At 37.6% G+C, this 24732-nt stretch overlaps 1 protein-coding gene across 1 annotated transcript in view; it reads right to left on the bottom strand.

The window, feature by feature from the left end:
- Positions 1-10923: 10923 nt before the first annotated feature.
- kif18a (kinesin family member 18A) overlaps positions 10924-24732 on the bottom strand; it is a 44122-nt gene continuing 30313 nt past the window's right edge. Inside the window, exons 15-18 of the mRNA XM_036544464.1 lie at positions 12955-13333; positions 12140-12232; positions 11362-11456; positions 10924-11099 (exon numbers count right to left, since the gene is read on the bottom strand). Of these exons, the coding sequence (XP_036400357.1) occupies positions 10960-11099; positions 11362-11456; positions 12140-12232; positions 12955-13333 (707 nt within the window). The 3' untranslated portion in view covers positions 10924-10959. The remainder of the gene's footprint in view (positions 11100-11361; positions 11457-12139; positions 12233-12954; positions 13334-24732) is intronic.

Genomic DNA, 24732 nt, shown 5'->3' with positions numbered 1-24732 from the left:
AAAGAATATTATGCCGTCGCACAGAGAGCAGGTTTTCATATGATGTTTAGAGAATCATCCCAGTGAGGTCATTCTCTGACACTGCATTGAATGAAAGCTTTCAATGTCTTCAATGTTGCCCAGCGGCTAAGACAATGGCATTTTTTGTCAAACTTGAGCACATGTTCATCCCCAGCATGTGAGTGCAGTCAGGGGCTTGGTTTCAGTACCATGGTAACACACCAACCAGCATTCATCACCTTCGTAATAAGAGTCATACCACCAATGAGTCATACACAACTCCTATACATTTTGAAAGTACATTGGCAGCATTCCTGAATAGTAAAGTGGGAAAGCAGCAGCGCTTAGTAAGGGAGGATGTAACTGTTCTGTATTACAAAATTATATTACATTGGGCATACGGCCACAAAGAAATAGACACCAGAGAATCATACATAACCTGATGAAATTAGATTAGACCATGAGAATAAGGGGTGTCACAGAGAATTACTAACTAATTGTCTTCGCTGTTATAAGAATAAAGCCTAAATACTGTAGTCTTGCTTTTCTGAAACCTTGACCATCTATTACTAAGGTGAGGTTAGCCTGCTAAAGTTACAGGTTAACCATTTAAGCATGAAAATCAACAATCATACTATTCTGAGTCTACTTGCTGCTACAGCTTCATAACTGTTCATCAGAATGTTTCCTGACAGTCCAGTCTTACATACCCTTAACTATTGGGATGTGAGTGTATTGCATGCATGCCTCTCTGGGAAACTTGCAATATCAAATTAAATACAGCATACTTCATAGATGCCTGGTGGCTGCCAACACCAAATGCAGATACAGAATGTTGGTGCTTCAAAAATGTGAGAAAGACAATTATTTTCCTTCAGTAAACCAGATGCATGGGCATCAGATGTGGACTTGGTCCCGTGCTGCTTAGATTGTATGGTGCTTTGGTAACTCATACAGCGGTCAAACAATCACAGCTCTCGTCAATCTTAAACTCTGCATGAGTCATCCAAAATTACATAAATATAGTTCACATAAAGTTTACATTAAACTCCCAGCAGGTAGTTATGAACAATTTTGTGTTAATGGGAAGATAAAATACAGTACGCTGTGTCACTTGGGCTGTCTCTGATCCATTTGTAATGACCAGTTAAGGGGCACATTCAGGCCATTCTGGTATACAAATGAATAATGAGCTTTTCTGAAAACATGAACAGGATACTTCCTGACACACAGAATATACTAAATTATAGTCCATTAGAATATAGTTCATTTTTTATATTGATTAGATCACTTATGCATGTATAGAGAATAATTTACATACATAACTACGCCTTTACATTTTCATTTTCATTCCAGGCATTTATTCAGGCAGTGGGGTTTAAGCACCTTACTCAAAACATTCAGCATGAATACCATACTTGAAAGTTGAAACTACAACCATTCAGGTTCAGGTGAACTTCACAGCTGTTAGTGTTCCCTTATTAAACCACACATTCATCACATCAAAATTTTGGATGCAAAGTTGGTGTAGACGTCACCAAACGTCTACAATTTAAGTACTTTTTTCAACCACCCTTAGTGATCACCTTGTTTCTGTTCATAAATATCCATTATTCTGTATATTTTAATCAAAATATTGGGATACAATGAATATGAATAAAAGTCTTCTGATTTCTTTGTACTAACCACTTAAACAAGAGTCTTACCTTAACATTCAAGGTGCATGCAGTATAAACAACCGCGTGGCAGTGTCTCCACGCAGACCCAGTCCAAAAACCGTATGTATTAAAAGGGTTTCAATGATTTCCTAAAAAAAAATATCTGCGCTGACAACAGAAACTCAGCAACTATGAATCATGACAACTCCAGTGCACTGCTTTACATTACAAAACCAAAGTAAAGCACATCCTGGGATTTTCATATTTGCCATTTGAATATTTCCATTAGTTTGCACAGAATAAAGAGGCTGTGCCTCAGCTGCCTTTCTCTGTCCTCACAATCTCTGTATGGATTGGCATGGGCTGAATAAGAATCTCTCTAGAATTTAAGAGAATACATTTCTGGTGTGAATTTCATCATGTGCAAACTTGTGGCTCCTATTCTCTCTGGAGAAAAATGACCAGGCTTCTCTGGGCTCAGATAACCATCTAGTGATGATGGTTGCTAAACTACGTGACCCACCGAATTACAGTCATTGCTTTCAATTTTTAATTCAAAGATTCATCAGATATGGAAATTATCAGCCAAATTTCAAACTTCTCTTATGTATAATTCGAGTATGCATTCTGGAAAGGTTTGTAATGACTTGAGCAGTATGGTAGCCAAGTCAGTGACTATCTCCTTAAGAAGCTAAATGCAAATACAGTGGCAATTTATTTGTACAAAAATGCATTTTGCAATCCAGTCCTGGGTGATTGCAAATTTCAAAAATGCTCCAAAAACAGGGCTCCTAGCTGGCTCAAACAGTTAAGGTGTTTGTTGTGAAAGTACACACTGAGCCCTATGGTCTGGGCTTGAGCCCAGCTGTGTCATCTGTGAACCATGACTAGGAACCTACAGTAGTGCAAGAAAGTAGCTGTAATTTGTTGGGGTAGAAGTGGTTAGGCTGGCCTGGACCCCTTCATTACATAGCTCTCAGTATCCAGCAGCTTGCTTTCTGTCTATGAGTTACTCAGACAACATGAGGAAGATGCAACTATCCTCTGTTTGGTGTCTGATTCCTGGTGCAGTGTGGAACTTGTAGTGTGAAAAATTGCTGTGGTAGGCATGTATATATATCAGAGAATCATTTTTGCTATGCCCAATGTTCCTGTATGAATACAGAGGTTGTCATGGTGAGATGGGCCAAATGTCCAATTCCTTATTACAAAATCTTTGTAATGTTATAAATGATTGTTATATTAAAGTGATTCAGTGATGTAATCTACTTTCTGGTAATCCACCAATATGTGGACTCTGAATTTAAATAAATTTCAAAAAGGAACTTGAAATAACTGACATTTGGCATAAAATATACCATCAGCTACTGCTGATTTTTAAAATTTTTTTGACTGTTAATAGTACCTGGTGGAAAAATAAGTAGGCTTTACCTGAGATGGAGCCCCCTCATCCGAAACATTCTGTTACTGATACATAAAATAGGGCAGAGCTTTGTCAAGCACTTTGCATTCTTGAACTGTGATCAGAGTATGCTGTGTGTGGAGATGATACAGTGAAGACATTGTTTATGCCTGACAGGTGCAGCAATGAAATATCAAAGTTGTGGTGCTACCTGTTTTTAAAGCAACAAGGAATACAAGGACATGAGCAGACTCGCCATTCTTCTTTTAACATCTAGCACAGATGCCTGTGTTGACAGGATTTTCAATCACATTAAACACAATCAGGACTTTTTCCAACAACAAGAGAGTGGGCCTATGCTGAAGCAATGCATGCATAAGTATCTCCACCTGCTCATGCAAAACTGTTAACTATCTAGCTTCAAAAAGAACTGGGCAGGCAAGGGCAATGCTGTTGCTAGTAATGCTACATTAATGTGAAGCCGTCGGGTTTATTTTTCTTTGTAGTAATTATTGTGTTGTTTGGATGAAAGTGTATGTTGGCAGCTTTTGTTTAGGTCTTTAACAGTTGGTGTTGTGCACCATCCAATGATATTCATTTTGTGGGTCTTTTGTCACTAAACTAGCCATGACATCTGCTAATATTGGTAGGTTGCTCATTCTTACTGGTGCAACAATGTTGGTAAGAAAACAATTCAAGAGACTTGGTCATGACTGTAGTCTCTAATGAGATAAAGTCAGACCAAGAGTGCCCTTGTTGCCTTGAGACCAAGAGCAAAATATTGAGATATCATCTCTACTCATCACTCAGGAAACTTCAACCATTTGGTATTGTTTTTGGCATTGCCTAGTTTTGTTTTGTTTTGGAAAAATGGAAATGCAAAGATTTTGAACAAGTGATGACTTTGTTATTGTACAAGTTTTTGACATCAACCAAAATGGCTGTTCACTGATGAACCAACTTTATGGTGTTACATTTTCCTGAGGTGTAAGTAACCTCTCATTTTCAATTCTTAACGAAGGCTTTTGAAAGCATTTAGATGAAAATCTATGTTTATCTTTATCTAGATATTTTTATCTTATCAAGAACCTAATAATAATTACTGATTTTTAAGGACATATTACACTACAGTAATTACAACACTTAACTTGGTTTTACTAAGACTAATTGACTTTGAAACATTATCTAAAACCATGGTATTTCTACTTTATGAGCATTAACAGTGCACCTCAGCACAATATCACACATTTATAGCATTTTTGAAACTGGGGCTATGTGTGAGTAGCTTCAGATATGCACTTGTATACACACATTAGTTCTTTAGGCATGATCAGTCTTTAGACAGCAGATACAAAGCAGATGCAAACATCCTGTCTCTTTACAACTGTAATTAACTTGCTAGAAGTTTCCAAATATCTATGCACATTATAAGTTCCACCCACCTTTCAGTGGGTGATGCTTGTCAGCCTTCTCGTTGCTTGTATCTCATCCTCTGTGATGTGTCCACTCCCACAACAATCTACAAGTATTGTGGACACATTTCATCTCCAAATGAAAAACTGAACATGGTGAACTGAACCTCACATAGTAAAAATGTGGATATTCCAGTTTAATCCAGGGTAACTTATATTCTTCTTATTATTTTTTGCTTGTGTGTGTGTGTGTGTGTGTGTGTGTGTGGGGGGGGGGGGGGGGGGGGATTTAAAATAATGCCAGATTTAGTATACACAATGGCCAAAAAACATAAAATACAAAAGCCTTAAAAATTAAAGACACTTGCTGATATAAAAACAGCAGTCTTACATACATATTTTTAAATCTGAATTTCAATCAGAAGTGCAGTTTTGAGTCTTAACTTTGATTTAAACACTTATGAAAGGCCTTTCATGAATTTTGCCTTAAATAGTGATTTTTCTGTAACACAATGGAACACTATCTAATGTGAAATCTAATATTCCAGCACAAAGCAAACCCTTACTATTATCAATAAATTTCCAGACAATTAGTTATGTTGATAAATTCAAAATGATTTTCAATTTAGGTAAGTCATGTTTAGTGCTGTAGTGTGAGAAGTGATAAAGTTGTTAGAGACCCGAAGGGGAAAAAACAGCTAGGAGCACTTGGAAACAATAAGCCTGTCAACAATGAATAACAAAACAAAATGACAAGGACAAGAACAGTTTTGAAACACTAAAGATAAAGCAGAAAAGAAAACACTTGTTCCCAAGCAGAAGTCTTCTGGTTACAGTTCCTGTAATTAGCCGAGGGATAAAAGTATCACATCTGTGACGTGTTGGCTCGTGGGAGACTGCTGTGTTGTAGGAGTAAGTGCGTATGTTTGTTCACGCTTGCTTGTGGGAGTCTGTTCATGTATTCCTGCTCACCTGTCATGGAAACGATAAGCAAAATCCTTTTTAAGATGGCAGCGGCCAAACTTGTTTCATGAAATCTTCTCAGTCCTCTCTACACAATCCTTTCACCTGTCCTGATGTTTTTTTTTTTGTATTGTGAGTTTTGTTTCTTCAGATTGAAAACTGAACAAGATTACATATACCAAGAGCAGAAGCTGCATGAATTGCTCCCATAGTTCACAATGCTAGAAAGAAGTGCTATTTTATTGACAGAAATTGTGAAGTATGGATGAAAGAGGTGTAGGTGCGAAATGGAAAAAGAAACACCTTAATTATTTTTTACATATATGAAAGCTGATTAAAATCCTTTTGCTACACTTTCAATAACACTGAAAGAATTATATTTCATAAATCACAACATAAAACATGCAAGGTCTCTTGTGGGGGTAGAAAAAAACAAAACAAAACAACAACAACAAAAAAAAAAACAATAACTTCACCATGATTCGAGGTTCTACCTGCAGTTGCTAAGTAACATCCTGCTCCATCCTCCCTCTACACCTCATTGGGTGGCTGACGAAGCGCAGGGGTCACCTCATTGGCTGAAGTGAAGTTATTAAACTTTAGTCAAGGCCTGCCTCTTGGTAGAAAAAAAAACACAATGAAGTGATTCTTGTGAATGAGATGGAGAGGGTGTTGGGGTCTGTGCTTGTGCAGTAGAATCTGATTTGTGAATATAGCAGTTCTGCTAAAAATAAAATCACATTGAATAGAATGTAACACTGAAATTGTTGACTGAATACAAAGTGGCACAGCAAGAACTATCCAGGCCATAAAAATCCTTTCTTTTCCTTTTGCCAGAAATTGCAATTAAAAGCGTGAAAGGAAGGAAAGATTACAATTATTTCTTTACAATTCTTTACATTCTTTACATGTCCTCAATCTATTGTTTGTAATGATCCGTTGAAGGCACTCATGTTAGACTCCTGTTCAGAGAGAGGATTGCTTGGTAAGAGCATGAAGTCACTGCATGTATAAAAGGCTGACCTGCAACAAGTCAGTCAGAAGATTTTGTTTTGTCTCATCCCACCTGTTTTTATAGGGATTTATTCTCAGCAAAATTCCAGCATAGCCACGGCACTCTGCATGCACATCTGCAGAGATCTTACCTCTGCCGAGAGGATGCCTGATCAATACCATGATCTATTTTTATGTGAAACCTTGTTGTGTGAGTCATTTCTGCTTCCTGTCTTAGAGCAAGAGAAAAAAATCACGACACAATTAAGGGTGAAATACCTGGATTTTCTTAGGCATTTTACCCATTTAAAAGACCATGACATCAGCAGAATGAAAAAAAGAAATGTTCTCATCCATATGTTTATGTAAACAACAGGAGCAAACACATTGCTGCCACATATCCTTTTAGCAAATGTGGCAGTAAGAAAGAAAAATGACTACATAGTCTGAGCACAGCATCTTGACAAAAAAAAATCATATCAGAAATCATTCAAATACAAAATCATATTGACTTAATTCTAAATGTAAACTCATAAAATAAAATCAAATTTTGTTTTCCTTTAATAAAAAATAACTCAAATCTAATTGTTTAATGAGCTCATATATCTACCAGCTAGCTTGTACCTTGTCTGGCTAACTTGAAACTTGGTCATGCAGCACTTCTAATATTGTTGACTCCTTATATGGCTTTTTGCTTGTGTTGTACTCTGCCTCACTTGCAAGCCGCTTTGGATAGAAGTGTCTACCAAATGAATAAATGTAATGTAAATGTAAATGTCAAATAAAATAGGTGCTTAACTGTACTGAAAATCTTTGTGTGTATTTTTAAGACCTGCAGATGATCAGATTGTCCTCTTGTGGTGGCATGGATCTCTCATAAATGTGGCTGGTGGACTTTTTTTGGCCAATTGTGCGTTGTACAAGGTTATAGGTCAAAGTCACAAGAGCTCAATGTTTTGAACTTTCTGGTGTTTAACACGGCCAAAAGGTCAAGGTCACAGAGGCTCCTCAATTCCTGGCCTTTAACCTGGCCAAATATAGATTTTTATGAAACTTGACACAAATGTTGTCCTAACTGGTCCCTGAACCCTATCAATTTTAATGTCTGAAGGTCAAGTTTTAAGTCAAAGATACACCAAATTATTTTTCATTTTCCAAGATCTAAAATAATAATGCTATCCTCCATGTTCCTCAGCATTTTATAGATTTTTTTGACCACACGGTCAGAATTTAAGGTCACAAGGCTCCAGTTTTTTGTTTTGTTTTTAGGTATCTACCATAGCCAATTATGCATGCAGTTTGATGATACTTCACATATTGTTATTCTCACAATTCTCTAGGACCTCACTGATCCTCAAATTAAAGCTCAAAGGCCATAAAGGTTCCTGATATTTTTAAATTGGAGGATTATTATTACTTTTAAATTTACAATTATGATCCAACAAATAGCCATGCCTGCAATGGCACACCATCTCACTGCTATTAAACATACAGACACTGTTTATTTTAAACTTTAACATTAATAACACTGAGAAAAACACATTCATGCCATTTACACATACTACATGTTGTTCAAGAAAATTTGGGTTGTGTTAGAAAATTCGATACATATGAGATAGTGAGGCAGTAAATTACACAAGGGGATAATTAGAAGGCCAGTTTGGAAATTAGGCCATCAGGGAACAACCCTTCTCTTTACACTAAGTGCCATGGGATCTTTAATGACCACATTGAGTCAAGACCTCTATTAAACGCATTGTCTGAGCGACAGCATCTCCTACAGCACAGGCTCCCCCTCACTGCACTCCCTGGGGTATTGGTTTTCTGTGTGGTCCAGAGAGAAGACTGCTCCCTACTGGCTTGACAACATGACTCCTGGCAGCAACCAGGCTTTCCCAAGGAGGTCTCCCATCCTAGCACCAACTGAGCCCAACCAGGATCACCTTTAATCAATTGCAGAAGATGGCTACAGGGTGATGTGGCTGCTGATAAAGTAATGTTAAGAGTTTTATCATTTTGCAGTTATTCTGGGATACTCTGACTTATGGTAAAGGAAGTGACAATTCTGTTCATATATGATTAACTAAATTGGGGGGAAAAAACTAGTGATAAACAGGGAATGCCACATTAATGAAAGGTTACCAGCAGGAGTCAGTCAAAGCTTTAGGAAAAGTAGTAGGACTTGAGGAGGTGTTAAAAAGTTTAATAATAGTAAATTTAGAGGTGAAGGAAAAAGGCATGAGTCATGAGTGGAAACTTAAATGCTGTTGAGGATTGAGAACAAGAAAAAACTTTGTTGTTACTGATGATATGAATACAGAGTTGTAAGAATGATATTTGTTGAAGTAGGCGTCAGGAAATGGGGGTGTTAAATGCCCTGGGAGTGATGGAGGAAAAAGTGGCTATCACAATCCAGAAGAGTGACAGAAGGTAAAAGGGGAGAAGTCAGAGAAGGGGCATTTTGTGAGAAAGCTGAACATACACAATATAAAGGTAAAGTATACGTACTACCAGTGGTTAGTTCTGACAGGCAAGAAACAAACAAACAAAAAAATCTAAGAAAATGCAGAAATGCAAGGCAGAAATGCTCTGCCATGGCAGTTGGATAATCTGTCAAGTGAATTTGGAAAACTACAGATTTAGTTATACATTGAGAATTATTGACCTTGTAATCAAGGAAATTTAACTTGGCTGAATCTTAACCAAAATCCAGTGTTGAATCCAGTGAAATGTTTTGCCTAATGTTTTTCTGCATGTCTAACAAACTGAACGTCATCAACAGTGTAGTTTTCCCACAGATGTTTTCACTACTGATAATTCAATGCCGTTAAAGCTGTTATCTTGAACGCTCGAGCTTCTGAGTTGGTGATCCGCCCTAGCCATGTTATATTTGAAATATAAATAGGATTGATGGCACAATAAAATGATTACATTTAAAAAAGTCTGGTGATGTAAACTTGACAGTCAGGCTAAGGCTGAAACACTGTTTAGGGCTTTGCCATCATACCCCTGGCCAAAGTACCCTGGCAAATTTCTTCTGTAAATGTAAGGGTAAGGTTAAGCTGTACTAATATGCAAGCTTTCTTATTGTACCATAGCCATTTATGTATTAGCATCATGAAACACATTGCATTACAGCATGTTGGTAGCAAATCACAAAAATAATCAAATTTGAATTCAGGAACTCTGCTCATGTCTGATAAGGTAACTCTTAAAAATCCACATTGTGGAGGACATGAAAGCTGTTGACAGCAAGGCTACAACAAGCCTTAAGAAGTTTCATTACGACCTTGGGTACCCCACTAGCTAGTTATTGTTCCATAGCTATCCACATCATGTCACTCTTAAGATTTACCAGGCAGAGTAGCATATGGGTGAGCTGTATCTGATGCCTGTGTTATATATATCCCAAGGTTAGCTTTGGTGGTGCCACATCCAACATACTGTACAGCCACTACTTATTGTTTAAAAGCTGGCCTGACAAAGTCACCCATAACCAATAAAGCAATATCAAGTATTTTCACAATGTTTCAGTCAGTGAAATAATTTCCTCCTGTCAGTTTCTGCTGAGTAGCTATTTGCCGATTGTTCTGTGATTATTTCAGTCCGATTCCACTTCAGCTGCCTGACCTGCTTGCTTAGAATCCTGCTCATCTTCAGTCTGCGATAGGCTTAAACAAATGACTTTGCATGTACATCGCAGGTGGAAGAGCACAATGGGGAGATTACAACTTACCATCTATAAACAATGGAAAAAGTACCATCTATAAACAATGGAAAACCTGCGTTGTATGTATGGAAAACGTGCATGGTATGTATTTTACCACCATAATTTATGAATATTTATGAATAATATATGAATATAGTATTCATATATTTCTGTATTCTGTATTTTTCCATTTCTGTTTTTCCTAATTTCCATACATTCACTTGAATGCATACAACATTCTTGTTGAATGTCTCAGTTATTCTTTCCCACCATCACTATGGTACCAAGGTGCACAATCATTCAACACAAATCACAGCCCGAATGTAATGTCCTTAACTGGCTTGTGAGCAGGTTTAGTTTTATTTTTCCTCTTCTTTCAGCCCAAATTGAATGTCTTATTCATTTTTAAATAAAAAAATAGAATGTGAATATTAATCATCCTTCATACACATAAGAGAGAATGACAAGAGTATAAAACGGGTAAGAAGATTAAAGTTTTAATAAAAAATCAAGGGCAACTCTCAAGCAACAACACAAGTGACTCACACAACATACACCTAGGTTCAGCCTTAGGTTTTTATTGCTGAATTAAATTTCAGGTTGCAAATTATTCTTTGTACATTACCATTAAAAACTTAAAAAGTAAAAAAAACCCACCAAGTTAAAAGAAAAAGAAACATTTTAAAAAGACGACAAACTTCCTGATGGACTCAATGTTTATATCTACAAAGAGAGTTCACCTTATTTAGTTATTTATTTATTTAAATCAGCAGATGGAGGGGAACAGTTTCTCAAGGGTGCAGCCAGGAGCGGATAAAGCTGTCACAACCTCTTGGTCACTTTCTTGAACAGCTGCGTTGTTTTCAGAAAGGTGGACTTGGGCTTTGGAACTCCAGTGAGGTTAAGGTTACCCTCAGAAACACTTCGCACTACTCTCCTCTCAGGCATGTTCTCCTCTGGCCCTGAAATCAGACCAGCCACATTACAATTTTTTCACACTGCAATAAGGAGACCGGGTTAAATAAAATAATTCTTCTTATGATGAAGAAATCAGATATTCTTTGAACTTTAAACTTTTTTATCCATTATGATTGACAGGATACAATGCAACTACAATGACTTTTTCTATTAGCACATTCCTGGTAATATTAACTAACTAGCTACAAACAAAGACGACAGAAACGATATAATGAGAGCTATAAAAAGAAGCGCAGGCAAACCCACCTCCAAAGCGTCTCACACGCAGAGGTTTGATGGTCTGTGCAGAGTCCTGTTTAACACGCTTGGGGGCGGATGGGCCTTGTGTGCTGAAGGTATAGCTAAAAAACAAAACAGTAAATTTGTTTCATGTGCACTTTAAAACAATACCGGAGCTGCAAAATCACATTTATTTTTTAAGAGAACACAGAAAGAGCACCAGTATTTAGAAGATGATGCATCGTATTAGCATTTCTCTAAGATGAGTAGCCAGAGACTAATATGACTAATATGAACATGACAAACATAGTTTCCTTTGCAGATAAACCTCAAGGCCATGTGGTAGCAGAAGTGGCTGGGTAGGTTATAGTTGAGGAAAATATACTCCATAGAGTATCAATTAGATACTCTAGTGTGTGTCTGTGTGTGAAAACTTTTCTTCACTACTAAATTTTCTAAATTCTTAACTCTTTTGTGGTTTTTACTGGATTCACCTACTTGGCTACACATGTACATTAGTATTTATGGCATCAGCTACCTGGCTTAACTAGCCAACATAAATAACTCCAGCTAGCTAGTGTAATAATGTATAGGTACTGAACATGTAGGCGTTTATTTATGGTTAGCTATCAGATTAGATGGATGAGTGACACTACGTGGAAGGAGAATCCGAGTGAAACACAATACAACGGTTCCTGTTTTATCTTCCCTGAGTGCCACAAAAATGTGGTGTAAGGGAGACATGTTTTAAATTAAAAAAGCGTAAAAGATATACCCAACCTGAAAAATAGCATAACTTACTAACCAAGTACGCTTGCGTTTGCTTTGAGCAGCAGATGTCATGGCCATGTATGATGGTTTAGCGTGCCTGTCCTCCAGCAAAGACGGAATCTCTGACCTGTGGAGACAACATGAGTAAACCTGAATAAACTACAGTGGTATACAGTATAGTCTTAATGCAAGTGTGGAAAAAAAGATCAGCAAAAAAACCCCAATAATCATTGAATGCATCCAAATGGATGGAAATCCACGTCATTTGAAAATTGGAAATGCAAATACAGAGTTTGTTCCAGCAGTAGGCAATACCATACACCAGGCACTTCAATACTAATTATGCAATCCTGGTCTAGTAAACTGTGAGAGCCTTGACATAAATAATCTATTTAGCAGTTTTTGTAATGCGCTGCTGTAGGCGGAATGGCAGACATTTTTTGTGCCTCTCGCCATAAACTCACATTTCCAAACAGCAGGGAAACACAAGACAGCCTTGATTACATAGTGCTCTTAAATTTGTCTCAATATTCTCCCATGTCTGTAACGGCTGATGTCAATAAGCATCTGAAGGCAAATACATAAATTATAGTTGAGGGCAGACTAATCAGGGATAATGGGTTGGCACACTTTCCAGTGAGCATTGATTTACAATTGTTGTAATTCACATGACATGAAGCAGCTCAATTAAATTTTTTGAAATATTTAGAAAACTACAATTATATAAAACTCATCTAAGTGAATTCACACTTCTTTTGGAGAGTTGTGTGCTGTTGTGCGTTACTATAAACAAAGTTATGAAATCAGTGACAAAGAACAGATACTGAATAAGTGAAACATATAGAGTACCTTTTGAAGGATCTATTGTCATTTCCTGTTGTATCAAGTCTGCTGGTGCCTGGTGATAGGATGATGGTGGCATTTCCTGTGTTTGGCTCAACACTGTCAGCTACTTCGAAGGTGGCATTGGGGTCATCAGAACTGGTCTGAGTGTGTGCAGCTGGCTGATGGGGGGGTTTGGTGGAAGGTACACGGCAGATCTCGGGGGTGTACTGAAGTGGAAACATTCCCTCTTGTCTGAAAGCTTCCTGCAGGCCTGATGGATACTGAGGCAGGGCCAGGTTGGCTGAATTTGAATGTGGTGGAGATATGGTTAACTTCCTCCTTGTGGGCTTCTTGGGTGGGGCTTCTTGCAATACAGGTGGGGGATTCTCCTTGTTTTCCTGGTCTGGTATGGCCAAAAAAGAACACAGCTCAACATCACTACAGGCTTAGCAATATAGCAGTGGATAGTTTCCAGAAAAGTGGCATAAATAGGCCAATTTTAAATCATCTGTTTTATATTTACATTAATGATGACAGTTCTGTAGCCTAGTTTCTACAGCATATGTTTTAGGAAGTTCTTTTGTGAAGTCAAAACAGGCCTAACAGAACTTAAGTGTCAGAGCGTTAGAATCATTACATAACTGGCTACAGTCAAAAATTGAAGACTGAACCCCCCCACACCATTATTCATTGTTCAAACAATTGATTAAAAGAGAACACAATGATATACATTTTTAAAAATGCACACATTGGATCTTTTTTTTCAGTTTACAAATGTTATACCTTAATCTTAATAGCACTGTAGAGAGAAACGTCATACTGTACAGAAATAATGCATTTCATTCCAAAAAACACAAGGGTCATGTAGTTTGTACTTAGTAAATCCTCCTCTGGCACAGAATACACTGACAAGATGCTTCCTGTAGTATTTTATAATGCTCTTGCGCTTCAGATGGAAAATGCTTGACCATTCCTCAAGACAGAGTTGCTGTAGATCTTTCCATTTTTTTGTGTATTTCCTCAAATTTGAACCACAACTGTTCAATTAGACTAAGGTCTGGAGTCTGATAACCAGTAGTATTTACTGTGACCTCAGTTACCCATTTCTTTGTAGATTTGGATGAATATTTCAGTATGTTGTAATTCTGGGTTGTGTCTTTCTGGCTTCAGCTCGTGGGTAGGGGGAATGAGGTTTTTGGCCAAAATATCCTGGTGTGTGGCAGAGTTCACGACTCCCTGAATCTTGACATGGGCTCCAGCACGCGCAGATATAAAACATCTACGACATTTTTCAGAGAGAGCATGGGTTTTTCCTCAGCATAAACTTTTAAATGCTTTTTTCCCCCCACTTTAGGAAATGCTGTTTGATATTGCCATTTTTACACGGGGTTCATTTCGCCACAACAACCTTCCACTTGCACAGGGGCACTGAAACAAGATGGACGAAATCCTGCAATGCACTCACATTCAGCCACTGGCCATTCTTCACACTGCATCACACAATGCACCACGGTGAAATGAGCACTACTCCAGTGACGTCATTGGAGCAATTCACAGGCAACTGACAAATTGCATGGTGCATGAAAATGGAGAGATGAGGAAACCTTGGCCAGCCTACCTACCTGTATGCTGTGGTTGCTGATTTGTTCTGCTATTGTGTGATGCAAGATGTTTTCGGTACATGACACAGTTGGTTTCAAACCCAGGGTGTGGGGGTCAGCTTGTGTTTATATCAACTGCTTTGTTGACTGACCACTTGCGGCTGAACATGACCTTTTTAATACCAATAACTCTGGTGAAAATGTGCAAAAAGTTCAAATACTAATCTCACATGAACATAAGCATAAAATATGCTTCAAATTGTCATTAAGATGCAGCTTGGCCAATTTGCAAGTTGCCTTTTTTCATGGTTTTCTTCAGAAGAGGATTATTCTTTGCAACCTGGCCATGAATGCCATGCACAGACCATCACACAGATGACACTAAATGATACTTTTTTGACCACTTGCATCCTAAAGATGTCAATTTGTCCTGAAGACCTCAAACTGTCACCTCTGTATTTGTAATGGCTTTCTGAACCATGTCTTACAGTCAGCTGTACTAAGACACACTTGCATCCTCTTCCTGGCATGGTTGCCATTGTCCCAGTAGGCTTAAATTTCTTAATAGTGGTCACTACAAGATTAAGAGAGGATTAAGCTTTTTGGGAATTCATTTATAATAATCTCCCAATTTGGAGGTCAATGACCATTTGCCTGCCATCTCCAGAGAGCTATCTGAACTTAACCATGATGAAGTATACTCTTCTGTATGCTTCTATATAGCTCCAGAAGCTTCCGTTAAACCTCCAAAAAGTTGGTGTAATGTTTTTTTTTGGACTTTTACTTAAGATTCTGAATGGTCTGAATAAATATTACCTTTGTGCAACATTTACCGCTATCAGAATCATTGTTGGAATAATTCCCGCACACTGTACAATGATAATTCTCAACGGCACCAAAAGCCATGTCTGATAGTTTAGTTTTTGCTGAAGTTTCAGTTGGTAAAAAAGACAAACACCACAAATGCAACTAACCTTTCCAAAATGTGTTTAATTGCACATACCATCAGATACTAAACATGAGCTGCAGTCATAGTGAAGTCAAATTTATTAAATTCACAAGCTATTACTCAGCTCTGTCATTCTGAATACAGCACTACACCCAACAAAGGTATACACAACCCTGGCACTGCAACAAACTCTTGATTCATTTATCTTAGACAGTTGTTTTGAGGGCCATCTATTTACACTAAACTATTGTACAAACAAGGTCCATAACCCTTTCCTCCACACAACAGCCACTTACAACCCCTGGCAAAAATTATGGAATCACCACACTTAGAGGATGTTCACCCAGCTTTTTTACTTTGTAGCAAATAAACAAATCACAGATATGATACAAAACAATTTTTGTTGAATAGCTGAACATTCTGGCTTCCTGAAACATATCTCAAACAAATTAAATTAAATTATTTTAATTAATGGCATATTTTTTCCAGATCAAGTAGAGGAAGAAATTATGGAATCACCTTGTAATTTGCATTTCTAAAACAAATACCGGCACAAGTCTAAAAATGCAAATTAGTCTGCAGTTACAAGAGAGTGCTTGCAGACCTTAACGAGCTGTTGGACTTGGCTAATTGAAAGGAAACATGGCCCCAACAAGAGAGTTGTCAATTGAAACAATGGAAAGGATTATAAAACTCCTTCAAGAAGGAAATCCAACACAGAGTGTGGCAAAAGATGTTGGTTGGATGTAAGTTGGATGTTGGTTTAGACACAGTCAGCTGTGTCTAAAATTTGGTGCAAGTATAAACAAAATTGGAAGGTTATAGAAGGAAAACATACAGGCAGACCACGGAAGACGTCAAATCGTCAGGATAGAAAACTCAAAGCACTATGCCTTGACAATAGAAAATGCACAACAAAACAAATGGGAAACGGGATTTTCATATAGAAAAGCCAAATGAAAACCAGCACTAACACCTAAACAGAAGAAGGTTATAGTGGGCTAAAGAGAAGCAATCATGGAGTGTGAATGATTGGATGAAAGTGATATTCAGTGGTGAATCACGAATCCGCATTGGTCAAGGAGATGATGCTGGAACTTTTGTCTGGTGCCGTTCTAATGAAACATATAAAGATGACTGCATGATGAAAACAATCAAATTTCCCCACTCATTTATGATATGGGGTTGCATGTCAGGTAAAGAACCAGGGGAGATGGCAATCATTACCTCAACAGTCAATGCACAGGTGTACATTGAAATTTAACGCTTTTCTTACTCCATCAATAGAAAATGGGTTTGGTGATGATGAAGTCATTTTTCAGGACGATAATGCATCTTGCCACAGAGCAAAAAGTGTTAAGGCTTTTCCTCAGGAAAGGCATATCAACTCAATAACATGGTCAGCAAACAGTCCGGATCTCAATCCGATTGTAAATTTACGTTGGGTGGGGGGTCCATGACATGGCTCCATCCTGCAAAGCTTATCTGTAAATAACTATTTGAGAAAGTTGTAACCAGGTTGATGGAGAATATTGTTTTTCATTAGTGAAGTCCATGCCTCAAAGAATTCTGGCCGTCATAAAAGCCCGAGGAGGAGCAACATAGTAGTAGCTGCAAATTTTTGTTGATGATTGCATGATTTTTTTCCTCAACATTGAGTGATTCCATAATTTTTTTCATCTACTTGATCTGGAAAAATAAATGCCATTAATAAAAATTTAATTAAATTTGTTTGAGGTATGCTTCATATAGCCAGAATGTTCAGCTATTCAAAAAAAATTGTTTTGTGTCATATCTGTGATTTGTTTATTTGCTATGAAGTAAAAAAGCTGGGTGAACATCCTCTGTGCGGAGATTCCATAATTTTTGCCAGGGGTTGTTTTTAGCCAGACTTTTATTACTACATGTTTGGCAGTGAATTCCATGATGCTCTCACTCATTGCCTTTTATTTTGTTGACGAAAACAGTTAATCAAAATAAGAATATATGACGTTCTGCATTTGTTGCTCGATTGAGCAGCGTCACCATTTACAAGGACTCTCCCTTAGTCTGATATTTTATTCACTTTTAGTGAAATCTGTATTGCTTCCATGTTAACCAAAAGGCACATAGGGAATTTGCAAGCTCCCACTCTGATGTCATTCTCATATTCTGACATGTCATTATGCAAATGTTGTTCTCTCTCAAAAGACTATGTGACATCAGGCTAAAAAAAAAAATACATATTGTACCTTTCTGAGGATAAATGAAAACACTGCACATCGATACATTTTGATATCCTCCATCAGACTGCACCTTTTGCAAGAAACATAGCCAATTCTGCAGCCACATCCAGAAAACCACATACCAACAAGAGATGAATTTCATGAAAGACACAGGAAGAAACCCTTGTCCCAAGCAATTTCATTACTCATCGATTGGTAACACAAGGACTGCAAGAGAGAAGAAAAGAAAAGGACAGATGTACAGCTGAGGTGCAGTGCAGACTAAACCCAGTGACCTTTTGGCACTGTGACTGCTAATCAGAAAAGTGAAAAGTACATGGACGTGGATACCATTGTATTCCTAAATTGAGTTTCAACAGCCTTCAGTGGCCCTGCCATGAGACGTTCTGCGGGGGTGGGGGTGGTGTTGGGGGGGGGGGGGGTGTAGTACAAGCCAGGGGCATAGGAGTTAGGAGTTGCTGAGCTCTTGACAAGGCAAGCCTAATGAGCACTGGACAAGGAGGTACAATGAATCGTTCACCGGATCTGTTGAATAGGTCACACTGGAGTATTAGTGAGTGCTCTTTATCCGACCAAAATTTCTGCACACCTCAAAGCCAGTTTTGGATGAATTTTACTGCTTTACATCATCAATACTGCTAAGAACAGACAATATACTACACACCAGAATGAAATATTTAACACTATAATAAGATAAAGATGGATTTTGAGGCTACAAAGAAATGAGTACATTAAATTCCCAAAACCAAATTGTACTATATATATATATATATATATATATATATATATATATATATATATATATATATATATATATATATATATATACACATACACACACACACACACACACACACATACATACATAAAACAAAACATATTTTATTTTCAGGGGTGACTACTGCCAAGAAAGCCCTTTTAAAGAGCTGGGTAGCCTGGAATCTCACTGAAGCCTACCAAACTACACTACCATTTAGATATGCATTCTAGAGAGGAATCTTCCATCAAGCAATATTACATCAAGCTAGTGTAAACACACTGGCTCTACAGTCCAATGCTATATGTCTCATTAAGGATCTTCTTTAATCACTGCCACTATTGATTACTTTCATACTTAAGTATTCTGTCAGGTTTTATGTCTTCACAGTAGTATGGCACTGACATGTTTTCTAAAATCTTTGCTGAACAGTAATTGAGTAATTTTTATAGCTATGTATGTTTATCTTTGATCCCCTGATCAATACACTCAATGCTTAAAAGAGTAATACTGCGCATTTAGAAAAAGGGTAACACGTACTAACGCAGCAAGCAAGTCTGACTCACAGGCACTGCTTGTGTGGGGAATGCAGCAAAACAAACATTTCATCATTTCAAATATCACTGTAAAAAGCCCCCTTTGAGATGTCCTAAGAATCTACATATACAATAGAATGTAAACTAATGCCACATTTGCAGACATTCTTGTATATTAAAACAGATTCAGTGCTGTTCTTTAATTCCATAACTATGCAGTTCCACTCTACTTTAAATACAAAGTAAACTTTAAAGCAGTTTGTTCTGTCCTAATCAACATGATTCTCAAAACACATCAGAATGAGAAACTTATCAAACAATACCTCCCTGCCCCAAGGTGGATGCTACTCATTCATTTGCCTCTACACACCAACTGTACCGAAATTATGTTACACTAACATAAAGCATACAGAAATAATGACAGAGTGATGAAAACTATCAGATTGAAATGTACTGCTTGAATTTCTTAAAGAATGTGTGGTAAATGGCAAAGTGCTGTGGACCTGTATCTGAGTCACAGGAGCTAATCTGTCAAAAAGCAAGCTTTAGCGACATAAGGAAAAGTTAGAAGATTTATGGATCTATATATTAACGTGAAAAGCAGAATGCAATATTTAGCAAATCTGAGTCACAGCTCACAAAGCAGAGTTCATGACAAAAAGACATTGATGAATGGCATTGCTTCTAACCAAGATCTAGCTATGGAATAAATGGCAGCAAGTTGTTTCAATCACATATTTTTGGCAGTGTATTAATACATGCATGAAGTGCTATTTTTGGAGACCATGCTGAATTAAAAATAGGTCCCCTGGGTGAGTCTTCTTTTGCACTGTTGAGGTCTCAATCAAATGAGATTGTGCTTGTTTCAAACCTGGCTGTAATTTTCAGATTTGCATTTTATGAATGAGGAGTGGGCAAAATACAGGGTGGGATTCTCCAGCTGAGAAGCAATGAGAGGTCTGGTACACAGTGTCTTACTGCCACAGCACACCACCTGCTGAAAAGGTCAGGCTGGTTCTCGGTACTCATGCAGCGATGTTCCCGCCTGCACTTCCTACACATTCATGGAACTGGTAAAATTGTGTCAATGCACTCTAAAAAGTCCCATTCGTGAAGGGATGTGCAATTTTTATGGTTATTAAAATGCAATATATTGCAATGTAAAAAAAAAAAAAAACAAAACATTTTTTTCCCCCCATTATACTAGCCCTCCTACAATAATGAATGCATACGAACAATTTCACATACAAATTGTAAGATATAATGGAATACATACACATTTTCAGATTTCAATAAAAACTTCCCAATGGCACATGGCTCCTATTGTGGAATTTAAAATTTAAAGCAAAATTTACATTTGAATGAACTGAGGAAAAATCTATATTAATCTATATATTTTAAGATGAATAACGTACCATTTAGATAATCCTTTATTATTACTGCATTGTAGGAGAAGGATAATGCTGGCTTTAGGCTTCCAGACAAACTAGTACTTTGTGTCCTGCATAGATAAATATACACCATATATAATATATGCAGCCATGCAAGGGAAAAAAGCTCTCCTCTTACATAAAGCACCTTCATATCCTAGTTGTATCTAGGTATTCTTCAATATTAGCTTAATTCAAATGTAAAAATTTGTAGAAAATCATCTTCTCTAAAATCAAGTGTGCAAATACCACAAACTAATGGCATTTGTATCTAATTAAAATTGGCTAGGCTGGTTATATTCATTTTCCTTTGAAAGTTATACAAATCAATCTATGTTAGTATAATCCACATACTACAGCTGTAGAACAGTGGTTCTCAACGGTGTGCCGTGAGGCAAAGTGAAGTGTGTTGTGGAATTTTGAGATACCCGATGCGTTTTTATATAGGTGTGTGCATGTGCATTTATAATCTGTGAAAAGACTGATGTTTTATATTGTGCTATTAACCCTTTCGCACGTAACTTATTTTTATGCTATGTATTGTGTCACATTACATGGTTCGTTATGTTTTCATTAGCGTTATTAAGTTTCTCATTGTTTTCAGTTAGCATTTGCTATATTTTTTAACGTTAAACCACTGTTTCCTTAAAGCTAAAATTAGTCATAATTTTTCCAATCTAGTGTTCTAATCACACCGGTTTTATCATACGCGCTAAACGGCAAATCACACCGGTATGACCGTACGTGTGAAAGGGTTAATGGAGTGATGTTTTGTTTTATTTTATTTTAGTATGTTGCTATTCATGATGCCGCACTATGTTGGACAAGTTCTTACTCTGATGCACTTCAATGTATTTTTAATAAATTATACGATTGCCTGTCTGATTATCTGTTTGACTAATTAACTAATTATTTGACAGTCTGCTGTAATGCAATATGGGTCAAATCTCGCTAATGACATTATAGCCTGTGTGTGACATTCTTCATAATCGATAACCAACTTTAAGTTGGTGTGCCCTGATGTTCTGGTTTGAACTTTGATGTGCCTTAGCCCCAAAAAGGGTGAAAACCTCTGCTGTAGAAAACAATACGGGCCTTTCCACTGCCTTTTGTGCTGGGCCATAACAAGGACCTTGAGATAATCAGCTGTACTACTTCATCAAGCTAGTGCTAGCTAAACGATACGTTGTTGCCCCTACTACAAGGGACACCCCATCAGGGGAGAACAAGAACAATGAAATTTCTTTAAAAAGATGCAGACACCCTGTAAGCAAAATACAGAGGGGCAAATGGCTGCTGGGATATTCAGGATGGTTAGGGCAGAGATTAACTGATATTTGCTTTATCATCTGTTTAGGTCATCTGACATATGCTCATAGCTTTTTATATAACCTTAAAATACATGTTTGTTCCAAAGTTTGCCTGTCTCCCCTCATCCACTAAAAATAAATGTAGGAAACAGTAGAAATCTTTGTTCTAAAAGCTAATGACATCCATACAAACTAATGTTTGCTCTGCAATGCAATGTAAAATACATATGAAAAAAAAATCCCAAAAGGAGGAAGGGAGGACACACCTAAAATTACTAAAAGGATTTTTTTGATGGATTTAATGTATACAACTCTGTTAACGTTCTTGCTATTCTCCCAAGAAGGCCAGTTGTTTTATTGAAGAAATTAACATTCAAGACCCTGAACAAAAAGGAAAAAACTAAAATGTCTGAGGGAAAAAAATCTTCAGGGAAAGGATCCAAGGAACAAGCATATGAAATATGGGTATTTTAACAGGCAGTAATAATGTCCACTGCAGAGCAGGTGGTCTACATTTCATTTTAACCCATAGTGGATAAGATTTGACCAACAAGATTACATCTACAAAGACACTGGTGAAAATACAGGATGGAGTTCCACAGCAAAGGACACGGGAAAAAAATGTACAATTTGTACAATTTCTCTCACGGTGCATGATTTATAACTGTTCAACTCATGTATATGATTCCAATCTTTACCCCTCCAAGAACACATATAAGAATTGCTCCCCTCTCGCATATAATTAATTCTCCTCCCCATTGAAGTGTGTGGGGCCCATGCTGAGGTAAGTCAGTGAAATAGACCAGATGCACATTATACAGTATTTTGTCCAGGCTAACATCTGACGTAAAATATAAAATGACACACACATCAAAGGTAACAAGAAACAAAACATGGGTCCCACTATCATATTCATACGTGAAAATACTATTAAGGTTTGCTAAATAAATATGCTCAGACCTTAAATAGCCTGAAAATATCCTCATGATGAGATCATTGGGGGTACAACATTTGATTTGTGCCCAACAGATCTCAATGTACAAGCACTGTATCAACATCGGAAGATATTCATTCAAAAATAAATTTAGATCCCTATTATCTTTAAATGGGGTAGCTAGCTAAAACAATGGAACAAATTGCTTGGCTATTCCACGGTTATCCCATCAAGTCATAACAGATGCCAGGAGAGTACACATCTAGTGATATGTGGTATTTTGGCAAGTCTGACTGGCTAACAACTAGCCATCTATCTCCGAGCAGCAGCTTGTTAGCTCTTTATTGTTTATCTACGTTACATATGAAGTACAGCTGTAGAATAGTGAGAACAAGGCTCCCCAGAAGAATTGAAAAAAGGGAGCAAATGGAAAATGTGCACTTGTGCTCAGAGGCATTTTTAATTTCCCTTCAAGGTCTCCATCATTGCTAAAGTAGAAAAAGAGTAACTCTGTTAGCTCTAGGAACTTTTTTTGAATACATATGCAAATCGGAGACAAGCCACCAGTTCTTGCACCCTGTACAAGCTACATTGTACCCACTCGCCATAGAATCTTTCACATAAGTAATGGTATGACAAGTCTCACCATCAGGTCAGAAGAGTTCATTTGAAGGGGGGGAGGGGTGAATTCTCTGATTGGTGTGGGTGTATGATTTCACATAGCGCTTCAATGAATACTGCTTGACAGCCCGCGGCACTAACAATTATTCCACAATGAGAGAAGACTTTTGACTGTGTAATTTGTAAAGCTACTACCATACTGATCATGATCATTACATCAAAAATACTGACCCCTGAATACAGTCATCTGAACATAAGTCACAAATATGAATACAGTCCCTGAGTGTACATGCTCTTTTTAAGGTGTGTGGTATTCATTAAACCATTAAGTGTTAGTGGTTAGACTACACATACACTATATGGACAAAACTATTTGGCCACACCTGTTTTTCAGGGTTTGGGTTAGGCCCCTTATCTCCAGTGAAGGGCAAACTTAATGCTTCAGCATTCCAAGACATTTTGGACAATCCTATGCTTCCAACTTTTTGGCAAAATAGTTTGGGGAAGGCCCTTTTCTATTCCAACATGACTGTCCCCCAGTGCACAAAGCAAGGACTATAAAGACATGGTTTGATGAGTTGGGTGTGGAAGAACTTGACTGGCCTGCAAAGAGCCCTGACCTCAACCTCATTGAGCACCTTTGGGATGAACTGGAACGGAGATTGCTAGCCAGGCCTTCTCGTCCAACATCAGTGTCTGACCTCATAAATGCTCTACAGAATGAATGGGCACAAATTCCCACAGAAACACTCCAAAATCTTGTGGAAAGCCTTCCAAGAAGAGTGGAAGCCGTTATAGCTGCAAAAGGGGGACCGACTCCATATTAAAGCGTATGTATTTAAATACAATGTCATTACAATGTAATGGTCAGGTGTCCGAATACTTTTGTCCATATAGTGTATTTGGCTAACCATTAATGGTTAACATCACCACTAATTACTTTTTGTTGCCAGTCTGTAGCAAAACTTCCTCATTCTAGTAACCATGACAACTCAGAGCAGACAAACTACTGAGTACTCCAACTGAGGGTGACTGCTAAATTGTAAACAGTGAGGGGAGACAGACAGGAAAAACTTCCCTGAAGTCTAAAAGAACACATTTCCCTTTAGCCATCATGCCTGTCTTTTTCCATGATACAGAACACCAATGAAAAGAACTCCTTGGCTTTCAAGGTCTAGAAAATGTTGAATTTTAATATCTAACTGGAAAGCTGATGAGCAGTATGAACCCTGAAGGTACACTTCTTGGATAAATTCTGGATATAGCTCATTTGCCCGGTTTTCATATGAATTTTGGTCTTTCTACTCAAGGACCAATGGGGCCAGCAAACAGAAGGCAGTAATTGTTGTATGCAGAGTGACATTTTCTCTCAGGTAAAACAGGAATGGTCAAATGTTTCCTCCTTCTGGTTTCCTTAATGTTGAGTAAAATTAATACTA

The sequence above is a fragment of the Megalops cyprinoides genome, chromosome 13 (assembly GCF_013368585.1).
Source record: "Megalops cyprinoides isolate fMegCyp1 chromosome 13, fMegCyp1.pri, whole genome shotgun sequence".
Lineage (NCBI taxonomy): Eukaryota > Metazoa > Chordata > Actinopteri > Elopiformes > Megalopidae > Megalops > Megalops cyprinoides.
The sequence above is the reverse complement of the archived record's forward strand: the minus strand, read 5'-3'. Positions and strand labels throughout refer to the sequence as shown.